The 13,630-nt window shown below is 36.4% G+C and overlaps 1 protein-coding gene across 1 annotated transcript; it reads right to left on the bottom strand.

The window, feature by feature from the left end:
- Window positions 1-3,521: 3,521 nt before the first annotated feature.
- LOC129913679 (uncharacterized) lies at window positions 3,522-10,058 on the bottom strand. Its single transcript, XM_055992469.1, has one exon. The coding sequence runs from the start codon at window positions 10,056-10,058 to the stop codon at window positions 3,522-3,524; it is 6,537 nt and encodes a 2,178-aa protein (XP_055848444.1).
- Window positions 10,059-13,630: the final 3,572 nt, after the last annotated feature.

Genomic DNA, 13,630 nt, shown 5'->3' with positions numbered 1-13,630 from the left:
AAAAAAACTAAAAAAATTGTTTTTGGAACTTTGGAGACGGAAAGCTTTCACAAAATGAGTTTGAAAATTTTCACTTTTTGCAAAAAGTGCTCGTTATAGTTATGCATTTAAGCTTGAAACACATGATTAACTACGTTAGCCAAAAAGTGAAGAAACTAAAAATTTTCAAACTGAGGAGCATCTTTTTGCAAAAATACAAATAGGTAAAAATATTTTTATTTCTCTCTAGCGCAAATTAGTTTGTGTTAAAGCCTTGTACGCAGATCGGGAAAAAACAAATTTTACCTCTACAATTTTAATCTCTACAAAACATTTTTTAATCCTGCGCAAAATTTTGAAGTTGGAGAAATTACCTAGGGTAAACTGCCCAATCATTGGCACCTTAAGCGAATGGCACCAACTTTAGTTCGCATTTTTTTCCGTAAAGCCTGGTACGCTGCTCGCGCTAAATTTTAGCTCCCATACAAATTATCGAAAATTTTTAGCCGAAATAAAATGGATCCCATACAAGTTATCGATAACTTGTATGGGAATTTTATCTCAGCTAAATTTTAAATTTGTCCGCGCAAAATTAAGTGGAGACTTTTTCTTTACAGCGGCTCAAAATATTTAAATTTTGCGCGTGAACTGCGTACTGCTTGGAAAAATGTTCAAGACAAAATTTGTCCCGAGAAAAAATTTGTATGAGAAATAAATTTTTTCCCGATCTGCGTAGTAGGCTTAAAGAGTAAAAAGAGTTAAAAAATCACAATAAAAGTGTAAAAGGTATAACAACAATGGCCACTTTTTGAAAAAAGTGACAAAATTACAAAAGTTAAAACTGTCACATAGTTTTGAAATGTTTCACTTGCTTGTAGTTATACCTAAAAGTCAAGTACGCAGTAGAGTTGGGCACTTTAGTTCATTTAAGTGATCGATCACTTTAGTTCAAATCACGCTTATGAACTAGTTCGGAACTAGTTCATTTTAGTTCAATTTATTTTAATCATTCCGGGTTTGTTAGAATTAAAAACAAAATTAAGCCTTAACTACATTGGCTCAAAAAGTGAAAAAGTACAAAAGTGAAAATTTTCAAACGCATTTTTGTATAGTTTTTCGGCCTGAAAAATTAAAACAAATGATGCAGAAAGCTTTTTTTTTTGGTCTAATAAACAATTTTTATACTCTTTTTCACAAAACAATTGGGCTAGCCAGAAAAAAAATATTTTCACTTTTGTACTTTTTCAAAAAGTGGTGTATGTAGTTTAGCCTTTAGCTTGTACAAACTATCCAAATTTATGTAAAATTGACTCATTCTACATAATAAAACAAATACAACCTAAAAATAACAGATAAATGTTCATATTTTATTTTCTATAAAAATTCTTAATTTCGTTCATATACTTGTCGAGCTTTCTGGTTCCTGACAAAAGTCTAGAAGAAGTACGTTTTGCTTTCATTAACTAACCAAACGCTGTTGCGAACAACTCAAACAATTTTTATTTAAAATCGTCAAGATTTAATTAAAATGGGGGTTCAATCCTATATCCAGTTTTTAACTCACCGATTTCGGCGAGTTAGTAGTGGTTTAAATAATATTCAAGAACATGCTTACCAGTTTTAAATGAACCTGGAACCGGAGTTTAATGTATACCTACTGTACAGCTGATATGTTTTTATGTGTTTCCTGTCGCTATAACTCATATAAAAACGGACAGCGACATCGTCGGAATTTTTAAAATAGTAATAGGAACGAGACTTCCCTAATCTTATTAAGAACTAGATGCTTAAGCCAAGCCAGCATTCTTTATTTTGCTTACACAATGTGTCTTACTATGGAAAGGAAACACTTTCTATTTGCCGCTATCCTACAGTGCTACTTTTATCGAGTAAACTCAACTGAACTAATTAAGGAAATGCCCATCAGTTTACATTTAAGCCCAATTTCCGACGCACGTACCGTCAAATATGCATTACCTGTCTAAATTTTTTCTTTCCATTTTAATGTTCATAATTTCAAAACTAATGTGCATCGGCATCTCCATTAAGCAGCTGGCTGCCATATCTTACGTTTTCGTGCGAATTATTGACCTGGTAAAAGCCAAAGCCTATGACTACGGTGACCATATTTTTGGAAGCAAAACCCGGGAAGGATAAAAACTCGTTGGATCGATTTGAAAATATTGATTTGAAAATTAAATTTTTTTAAATGAGTTTTCATAATTTTTCCTTATTTTGACATCAAGATTTCCTAAACGATTTCATGGGAGCGTTTTTGTTGAAATCATTAAAGTCGTTTACGAAATCAGAAATCAAGAAAATAATTTGGGGCAATTCCATGGTAACTCACGTTACATTCACAAAAATTTCCAACACATAAATAATTTTTTTTTTTTAATTTTAATATAAATTGATACGAAATTACTATCCATGAATGGAGCATAACTATTACTTTCATAATTAACTAGAAAAAATTTTTTTATTTTTAACATTTGCTTGGGAAAAATAAAAGTTTGATGGTAACTCACGTTACAAAAATCGGACACGAATTTTAAGAATCCTACAGTATGAAGTTTTTATGTGAAATTAAGAATCTTAATTTGTTTTCAATGAAGATTCCATACATACAAAATTACAAGCTTTTAATATGAGTGACAAAACCAAACATTTTTTCAATATTTCGAGGAAAAATTTTAAAATATTTAGGTAACTCACGTTACATTATTTTGGTAACTCATGTTACCTGCGATTTGTGGTTCCAAAAGTAAAGAAAAGATGCATTTTCACTCAAGTTTTTTTTTAATCGAATAGTGTGTAACGAAGCTTGCTTAAATGTTAACTTAGGGCGCTATCATAAATGCATGGTTGCTCAAGTCTGACGAATGCAAAGCTTTCATTAATGCAAATGACAAATGTCAGGTGTTCATAAATGCAAAACGCAAATATTTGCAGCGCAAATGGGCAAATGAAAAAATTCTCATGCGCAATGAATTTAAACTTAAAAAAAGAAGAAACATGACGTAAAAGATGATACAGCTTTCCTTTGTTTCTCAATTCTGTCAAAATATTAATTGGAAATTCAAAGTTCAAGTCAAAATAACAAAAATAGCCGCGAATTTCTTGGATATAATAAATTTGTAAATATTGACAGAAATGTTTAAAAAAAAGTTTTTTTTTCTTAAAGCATATGCTTTATATATATCTTAATTCCATGGAATTAAGATAATATATTTGTTGGAACGTATTGGTTCCGACTGAAAAAACTTGTTTGAATCTTCAATGCAGAAGTTTTAACCTTTTATTAAAATAAATTATTTAATATATTTACATAGAAAGGTATTATTTTATACTACTTACAATAGTTTTTTCTTCTTTTTATTTTCTTTATGTTTAATCGGTATCTTAGTATATTTAAGTTAGTTTTTAAGATTTAAGCTAAGATTTAATTTTAAGTGATTTTTTCACAATGGCGGCTGGTAGTAAATCAAGTTGTAAAAGGCGGAAGTTCAAATCCGCCATTTTTACTTTTTGGAGCTGTAAGCTCAACGGGAGGATTCTTCTGGTACAATTTGTACAGCATTGCCAACACTTCCCCCAGGTAGATCCTTCCGTGGACTTACATCTTGAGAATTCGTAAGGTCTAGGACCGCTAGTTTAATCACAGGTCTTTCGTACACACCCGACTGTGTTTTGACAAAGGCGCTGCGGACTTGGTTATCTTTGGAAGTTTTGGTCAGTACCACTCGACCTTTTGGCCAGCAATTCCTGGGGCTGTTTGGATCTGTGATGACTACTATGTCACCGACTTCTATTTGTTTTACTGGCTCGAACCATTTTGCACGACGAGTTATTGTGGGAAGATACTCTCGTACCCATCGTTTCCAAAAGTGTTCCGCGAACTGCTGAGATATTAACCAATTATTTTTTAGCACCCTTATGTCGTCATCAAATATTGCTAGTGGTTTAGAACCACTCGAAGAGCCTAGCAGAAAATGATTAGGAGTAAGTGCCTCTTCGTTTTCACTATCGATAGGGATGTATGTTAACGGTCGTGAATTAACGATATTTTCTACCTCGATGAGCATACTACGGAGAAGTTCGTCGGAAGGATTCCGGTCTGGCATAACTTGGTAAAGTGTAGTTTTTACAGATCTTACTAGCCTTTCCCAACTTCCTCCCATATGCGGCGATCCTGGAGGGATGAACTTCCACTTAGTTGATGTTGAAGTAAAGGTTTCTATGAGCTTGTTTTGGTTTATATTTTGAAGTGCTTCTCGAAGCTCTCTCTCAGCCCCAACGAAATTTGTCCCGTTATCGCTGTACATTTCGATTGGGGTTCCACGACGGCCTATGAAGTTTCGGATCGCCAAAATACACGAGTCCGATGACAGTGAGTGTGCTACCTCAAGATGTACCGCTCTAGTTGTGAGGCATGTCAGAAGCACACCCCATCTTTTTTCTGTTCTTCGGTGAATGGTTACGTTCATTGGTCCAAAGTAGTCTACTCCGACAAAAGAAAACGGACGGCAAAAGGAAGCAAGCCGGGCTGGTGGAAGTTGGGCCATAATAGGATGAAGTGGCTTAACTCTATTGTTCTTGCATACCTGACAGGCCCGTCTTACTGCGGCTAGAGCAGCTCTCAGTTGTAATATGTGGAATTTTTGCCGAACTTCGTTGACTACCGTCTCATGGTGTTGATGGTGGTACTTACAGTGTACCTGCATAATAATTAGAAAGGTCACTCGATGATCTCTTGGAAGGATAATTGGGCGTTTCATATTCTCATCGACCCCTTCTGCATACTGAATCCTTCCGACTGCCCTCATGACGCCATTTTCATCCAAACCTGGACAAAGACTGTATAATATACTAGATCGTTCTATCAGTTGGTTAGCTTGTAAGTCTGCGATTTCCTCAGCATACACACTATACTGAGCTTCTTTAAGAAGTGCAACCTCGGCAGACTGAAGTTCTTTTCGGGAAAGGGGTCCGACCGATCTCTCATACTTAAATTTCTTACTACGTGCATTATAAGTAAAGCGGAGTGCGAAAGCTGTACTTCTCAGCAACCTTATCCAGTTAGAGTTTTCATTATAACGAAATATATTTTCTCTAGATGTGTGGATATTGAGGAAGCATGTTTTAAGTTCTTCTTCTGTATCGTTTTCATTAATGGGAGTTTCCTGTGGCCAATGTTCCTGATGTAGCTTAAGGAATTGGGGTCCAGTAAACCACCGACTCGTGATTTTGAATTCTGGGATCTTCTGCCACTTTGTTGCCTCATCAGCTACATTCATCTTCGTGGGGACCCATCGCCATTTTGATATGTCAGTGAGATCTAATAATTCGCTTACTCTGACGGCCACAAATTGTTTATACCTTCGGTGATCCGATCGAATCCAACTGAGTACAGTTTTTGAATCTGACCAAAAAACAATTTTCGAAAAGCTCATATTATGCGACTGCTCTATACTCTGGGCAAATCGGGCACCCAAAACAGCAGCCTGCAACTCAAGTCTGGGTATTGAAAGATTTTTCAGAGGAGCAACTCTTGTTTTAGCGCCGATAAGAGAACACTCAATTCCATCAATGGTCTCATTTCTCAGGTATGCTACTGCAGCAAATCCGTTTTCACTAGCGTCTACGAAAACATGTAGCTGTCTTTCAAAGTCGCTTTTTGGGTTATGAGTGATGTAGCATCGAGGAATTTGGAGCGTTTCCATTGAAGGCAAGAATTTGACCCACTTCAGCCAATTCGTGTACTCAGAATCTTTGATTTCTTCGTCCCAGTCCACTTTTGAGCGCCAAATATCTTGTAATAGAACCTTGACGTACATAAGAAAATGGGCTATCAAGCCTAAAGGGTCAAAAATCATCATAAGAATCCTAAGAACATCACGTTTCGTGGGACGCCGGACACCGAAAAGCAGTTCGGAATTATTTATGCTTTTACTAAGTTTATATGTAAAGCAGTCTACTGACGTGCACCACCACATTCCCAGAACTTTTTCTGTGGTCAGTTCCACATCGATGTTTAAATCTTTACTATCTGTGGGTTCTGCGTTCAGTGCTTTGAGGACCGACGTCGAATTGGAAATCCAATTCCTTATTTTAAACCCACCCTGACTATGCACAAATCGAACCTCTTTGGCCAGTTGAATTGCCTCTTCTTCGGTAGCTACGCTGTCCATTAGGTCATCGACATAATGGTTTTCCCTAATGGCACGGGCAGCTCTAGGAAATGCTTGACTGAACTCGTCAGCATTTTTATTTTTTATAAACTGGGCAGAACAAGGGGAGCATGTCGCCCCAAAGGTCATTACGTTCATTACATATACATCTGGCTCTTGTTTATCGCTTTTGCTCCATAAAAATCTTTGAAAACTGCGGTCTTCGTTCCTTATCTGTACCTGATGGAACATTTCCATAATATCTGCGCAAATTGCAATGGGATTTTCTCTGAATTTATATATAACCGAGGTTAGTGAGGTTAGTTGATCTGGACCCTTGAGTAGCATTGAATTTAAGGATACGCCTTGAACTTTAGCTGCCGCATCCCACACAATCCTCACCTTTCCTGGTTTGTTTGGGTTGTAAACCGGGAAGATCGGAAGATACCAAGCTTTTTGGTTTTCAACAGATAATTCGGTAGCAGACAATTTTCTTGCATAGCCCTTGGACACGTATTCTTTAATTTTATTGTCAAGTGTTTCAGCTAAATGTGGTTCTCTTTTCATGCGTTTGTGAAGACAGGACAATCTCTTTTTGACCATTGGAAGGCTATCGGGCATATGTATTTGATCGGTCTTCCACAGAAGACATGTTTCGAAGCGCCCTTTTCTTCGAATGGTGTAAGTATTTAGCAATTGTAATGCACGTTGATCCTCAGTTGATAGAATTGTCTTTTCAAGGTTCGTAGCTCCAAAGGTGTCACTTGAAATAAACCCTTTCACCAAACGCTGTAATTCAGAATCGTCGCATTCACAACAATGAAAGCCATTAAATTCGTAAGGGCATGTCATGTCGGCTGATTTTGCACCAAAACAGCCATGCACCATCCAACCAAGACGTGTTTTAGTCGCAACTGGTTGATTCGAATTTCCCTCTCTATACCTCAAGGGAAGGCTCAACTTGGAATTATTCAGGCCGATAAGCAATCGTGGTGTCGCGCGCTCATATGATTCTATTGGTAATCCACTCAAATGTTTATATTGTTGCTGAAGACGAACAAAGTCTACAGATTGTTCAGGCAGCTGTAGCTTCTTGACCGTGTGTACATCTGCAATGGTAAATCTTTCTGCTTTTGGTGCTGTGCCAGATATTTGAAGAGAAATTATTTCTGAGTTATCTTCGTACCTGTGGGTATTCCCAGTCCATTGCAAGCAAAGAGGCCGTGGAGTTCCTTTCAACTTCAGCTCTCTAGCAATATCTTCGTCTATTAAAGATAGAGAGGAGCCATCGTCTAGGAAGGCGAAGGTGTAAATTTTGTTGCTTCTACTGTAAAGCACTACGGGCACAACACGGAATAGGATGAGATCCGAGTTGTTGCTGTGAGCGCTGCAGTACATTTGCCTATGGAGTAGAATCTGTCCAGCCTTAGATGTCAGTTGTTCATCATTATGCAAAAGCTTATTGTGCTTATATGTACAACCGTTTTTGCCACATACAGTGGTGGAAGCGCAATATTTATTACTGTGCTTTTGTAAGCACCGGCGACATAACTGGTGCTCTCTTACTGCTGCCCATTTAGATGTACGGTTGAGTTTCAAAAATTCTTTGCAGTCGACGACCGACTCGCAATCTCCTTGGCATATACAACATCTGGATTTTATTACTTGTAGGACATCAGGGCTTGCATAATCATCGTGGACATTGAGAAAACCTTTTTTAGCGTTTTTTTTTTCTTGTTGTTTATATTCGGATGTGAATGACGGAATGTCAGGTAAAAGAACGCTGTTCGCAGCTTCAGCAAGCTCATATATCCACATACTAAAATGGGACAGGTTGCAATCTGGTATTCCTCGTTTATGTCTCGCCCAATCAAGGCGGATAGTCGGAGGCAGTTTGTGTACTAGGTGATTCAGAATTGTTGCGTTGTTAAGGTGGGCTACTAAACCCGAAGCCTCAATGGTTGCACATAGATTTTGGACAATAAGCGCAAAGTTCACAAGAGTCTCCAATTTTTCACTTTTGGGAGCTGGTGTTGATTGTATTTTTTGTGTCAGTGCATGGACAACCAGTTCTGGGTCTCCGTATAGCATTTTGAGTGTAGATATAACGCGAGGCACGCAGCTCGGCTGAATAAGAAGACTTCGAACTGCTTCCAAAGCTTTTCCTTTCAACGATTTTTGTAGTCTTACAAGGTTCTCTTCATCTGTGAAGGCACATATTTCGGTACTTCTACAAAAATTCGAAATAAACAATGGCCATTCGTCTGGGCTTCCTGCGAAGCTTTGTAGATCTCGTGATATCAGGTGTCGAGACGCTATATTGGCTTTTGAAAGTCCATGATGGTTGGACAGTCCAAACGGAGGTAGGCCAGACATCTGTTGAGTTGAAGAGTTGCCGCGATATGAGTTGTAGATGTCAAATGAATGCTGTTGTTGGGGTGGTAGAGGAGCATGGGTGTTGTGAATGCCAAATGACTGCTGTTGCTGCGGTGGTGGAAGAGCAAACGACTGCTGTTGCTGCGGTGGTGGAAGAGCAAATGACTGCTGTTGCTGCGAAGGTAGAATGGCAAACGAGTGCTGTTGCTGCGGTGGTGGAAAGGCATGGTTGTGTGGTTGATTTAGTGGTCGAGAGGGCTGCTCAGGTTGCCACGCGCATTGATGGTGCAATGTTGACTTCTTAAGTTGCGGTGGAGGCACATGTTTTGGCATGTGTGGAATCTGTGCATTGCTCGCTGGGGGATAGCTGATCGTTGTTGATGCGAGATTGTCGTTCGGATTTTTGTTCAGCCAGCTTTTAACTTTCGTTATTGATGAAGAGGCGTCATCCTCCTCAGATTCTGATGTATTATCCGCTAGCTGACGAAGGAGTTTATATTTTCTCTGCAAGTATTCCTTATCCCGTGTTTCTTTCAGTTTCAGTTCTTCTTGATCACGCTTCGCCTTCAAAAGATTCTCCTCCTCCAACATCTGCAACTCAAGTTTTAGCTTTGCAGAACCTCTGGTGCTAACGGACCACAAACTCTTTGAGGTATTACCGTGAACATTGGATTTTTTGATGGTCGCATGGGAAGCAGGCATATGGTTTTGTGGAAGTTGGGTACTACTCATAGCAGAGGAAGATGTAATTTGGACTGATGATGATATTGGGTTGATGGTACTTGCGAGACTCAAAGCAACATTCGATGACGGAAACGCTGCGTAGCTTAGACGACTGTTTATTGGAAGGGTTTCGTTAGGATATGGGTTAACGTTTGTAGTATATGTTGTTTTTCCACCAAAGGCAGAAGATACAAATACCCTATTGGCTGAAGTGAATATAGACTGATCATATGGGGCATTTAAAGAAGCATGAGGCAAACAGGCATTGACGGAATCTACAGTATACGTCAACGCATCGTATGTAGAGGCAGGACCAATTGCATTCGCTGTAGGTTCCACCCCAGATGTAGTGTAAACTGCAGAATTCGTTTCATGCATCAGGCTTGATGTGACGTTTTGATTCGAATCGATTGTCGTAGCACGCACCAATGAAATTATGTCATCGGAGGTTAAGGCGTTTATATTTGATGAAGACGTAGTATTTAAAGCAATATTGACGACAGGGGTTTGGCTAATATTTTCTATTGGGATAATATCCTGACCAGCAGACGCGAAAACTACTTTTGTACTAATAGGTAAATGAGTAGACTTACCTGTCGTGCACGTGGCGCATGTCCAAGGTTGATTTTGTATCGAACTATCGACTCCGGCGCATGTAAAATGGCTCCACGATTTGCATCTGTCGCATTGGACCATGTCTTCAAAGGAATCCGGTTGGTCGCATGAGCAGCAATTGAATTCATCTTGTATTGGTGATCTGCGTGTCTTGTTGGATTTGAAGAAGGCATCTTGGGTCTTTTTTGGCGGCATACTTTAGTTGCTGTGGTCTTGGCCTTTTTGATCGGGGTGCACTATTGTTAAAAAATGTTGGAACGTATTGGTTCCGACTGAAAAAACTTGTTTGAATCTTCAATGCAGAAGTTTTAACCTTTTATTAAAATAAATTATTTAATATATTTACATAGAAAGGTATTATTTTATACTACTTACAATAGTTTTTTCTTCTTTTTATTTTCTTTATGTTTAATCGGTATCTTAGTATATTTAAGTTAGTTTTTAAGATTTAAGCTAAGATTTAATTTTAAGTGATTTTTTCACAATGGCGGCTGGTAGTAAATCAAGTTGTAAAAGGCGGAAGTTCAAATCCGCCATTTTTACTTTTTGGAGCTGTAAGCTCAACGGGAGGATTCTTCTGGTACAATTTGTACAGCATTGCCAACAATATTGTTATTTTGGAGAAGAGGCTGAATTATTGCAACTTAAACAATTTGACAAATGACGCAAATCAGAAAAAGTGTTCATAAATTCAAAGTAAAATACATGCGCAAATAGTTTTTCTGACATTAGTCTGATCGCAAATGACCGCATGTAAACAAAGCAACCATGCAATTATAAAAGCACCCTTATTTTAGCACTCACGAGGGGATATTGTCATCGTCAATATTACCCTCATCATATTTTCAGTTTGCTTGTTTTTCCGTCATTTTCATGTGAAATTCTTCTGTTGTTGGCAAGCTTATGCTATAAAAATGCTTTAAGATTATTAAACTCCCTGAATTTTATGTCTATCCATAAGGGAATACAACAAAGAATCTTTTCTTGCAACTTGCATAAAGAGTTGCCGTTTGTAAATAGTAATTTGCTAATAAAAAAAAGTAAAAAAGACTGCATAATTTGTTCAAAATTCGTGTCCACTTTTTCATGGAATTACCCTTTGATAATAATGTCTGTTAATAACTTAAAAAAAAAATATTTTTTAATTCAAATCGGGAGAGCTGTTTTTTAACATTTTAATTTTATTTTAAATGATTTTGAAATTGTTTGATCTTTAACATAACTTTTAACATGTTCTTAAAAGTTTTGAAACTTATCTGGGTTCTTTACTCTTCTATATGTTGTTCTTTATTCGACAACATTTTACCTAGTGTAGCAACCTGACAAACAGAAGCTGGAACAAAATAATTGACAAACATTTGAAAAAAAAAAAAACTAAAGCCTAGTCTAGAGGCGAAACGAAAATTTTCATACAAAACCAGCACAAAATTTTGTTTTTCGTTGCACAATACGCAGCTTTGGTAACGAAATTCTTACCTGTGCTAGAATATATGGAGATTTTTCAATCGTTTGTCACTCCCATTTATTTTTCCAGGCAATTTGTCTTACAGCAAAAGTTTTTTGATTTGAGACTTGGAAAAATTTTCGTTTTGCTTCAGCAGCGTACTAGACTTAGGGCCAATTTATTGAGCCTCCATTAAATATTAGATTTTGTTGTTTTAGTTAAAAGCGTTACTAAACTATTTACGCCATTAAGGAGACTCCATTAAAGATTCATTTTATTCACTTTTCTTTAGTTAAATTCTTTGTTGTCAATGAAGACTTTAAATTTAAAATTCTGTTAAAAAAATCTTAAGGATTTTTTATTTATTTTGAAAATAGATCTGTCAGAATCTAATAATTTTTTAAATAAAAGAGATTTGATTTTTGTTTTCTTGTTTAAAATGTTGAAGAAGCGCTTATAATAGAATATATGTACATAGATACTTTTAAGAGTGATAAATATGTGCATCAGTTCTCTAAAATTAAATATACGTTACATGCTATCGGAAAGTAAAACAACGAGTTAAGGAATGTTTTAAATAATAGCCGGAAAAGCCAGGCGAAAAGTAATTGCAACAGTCGATCACATCACGAATGCAATTTATGATAAAGGCTGACCATAAGATGAAAATATTATGCAGCACAGCAACGACAACCGTGTTTTTTTTTTAGTTGGAGTAGTTGTTCTAGTAGATGTGACAATTGAGAATGGCTCACGTAACGTTAGCTGTAGCACACAACAGGGACACACCCACAAAATCGGCGATAGAAATTCGCATTGATACAAATGCGTAAAAGCCTTATTTAATGAGCAGTTGACCATTTCACATCATAAATTTTAAACACATGTTAGGCCTATAAAATTAAATTAGTCTTGAGCTTTATCTACTCCACACCCGTTCAAATAATTCCAAACCAACGATGGTTTGGTTCAACAAAATTAAGCCATCGTTTGGGTTCAAGCGAATTTTCTTCATCCTCATCACATAAATCCAATAAATATCCAAGACAATTATCCATATTTCATGCTTTTTGAAATGATTGATATCTTAATTGACGCACAAACTTTCAAATAAATAATGAAACAATAAATAAAATGACAGTTATGTAGATATCCTCTTTTAAACTCTCATTAGCTTTTAAATATCCTTCTTAAAAGGTCGAATTTGGTGTTTTACTTAAAAGCCCCTTTAAATTTAATGCTCTGTTGGTTAAAAATGGCAAACTTCAAAAAAATCCTTAAATGAGACTAAATTAAACGAATTTAGTTTTTAAATTTAAAATTCCTTTTTTAATGGTGATTTAAGTTTAATGGAGGCTCAATAAATTGGCCCTTAATGCTTTATCCGAAAAATTAGAAAAAATTTAATTTCCAGCCACTGTTTTCTTGTTTTCCGTACAAAGTATTTAAAATATTGCATAGGGTAGATGTACCAATACCCGAACAGTTAACGGAAATTCAAAAGTAAAAAAGCTGCAAAAAATTATTTATTGAAGAAAAAAAGTTAAAATATTTTTTTTACGAAAGGTGTAAGAATACTTTATTATAAAAAAATAAAATTTTGTCAATGAGTACAAAAGTTTTCTTATAAAAAAATAAGAACCGAAGGCATGTCGTTTTCACCAGAAGCCGAACACAAGGTGCCTGATTCCGAACACTAATGTGCCTAATTCCGAACACCATAAATTTTAACAATTTTCTTCTATTATTTAGATAAAAACTCTTTTACAATTAATTTAAATAACAAAAATATGGAACTTTCAAGGTAAACAAAAATGTTTCATACATATATATTTATAAACCATATAGGAAACGGGCCTATATCATTTGGTTCTGGCTCTTCAATGGGCTCAGTTTTGTCGGTGCTTCCGATACAAATTTAAGAACGGTTTTTTAAAACGAACTTTTTTTTAAGTTATGACTATGAATACGTAGCGTTAGATGTGCATTCTAATAACTGGTTGGTAGACATATAAGAGAAAGTTACTATGGATGCATTTTGTATGGTCGACCGCGAAGGGATTAATTCCATATCTGCGCAATGCATTTGTACAAAACCAAAAAGGTCTTTATTTTCTAAAACGTGCACAACAGTCCGCAGAAGTTTGCTTTTGTCACCTAGGAATTTTCCAACGTTCGTTGCCTTTTAAACTGGTCCATTCCCACATTGAAGCTCGACAGTGACTTTTGAGCTCCAACATCTGCCGGCTACATGTGTAGCACGATGTGGGTTGTATTCGGAGAAGAAATGAAGTGCATTTTTTTTATGAAATATGAATAATTA

Source organism: Episyrphus balteatus, chromosome 3 (assembly GCF_945859705.1).
Source record: "Episyrphus balteatus chromosome 3, idEpiBalt1.1, whole genome shotgun sequence".
Classification (NCBI taxonomy): domain Eukaryota; kingdom Metazoa; phylum Arthropoda; class Insecta; order Diptera; family Syrphidae; genus Episyrphus; species Episyrphus balteatus.
The sequence above is the reverse complement of the archived record's forward strand: the minus strand, read 5'-3'. Positions and strand labels throughout refer to the sequence as shown.

Bases quoted from the DNA above. Each gene is read 5' to 3' on its own strand.
- LOC129913679 (XM_055992469.1), bottom strand. From the start codon at position 10,058: ATGCCGCCAAAAAAGACCCAAGATGCCTTCTTCAAATCCAACAAGACA.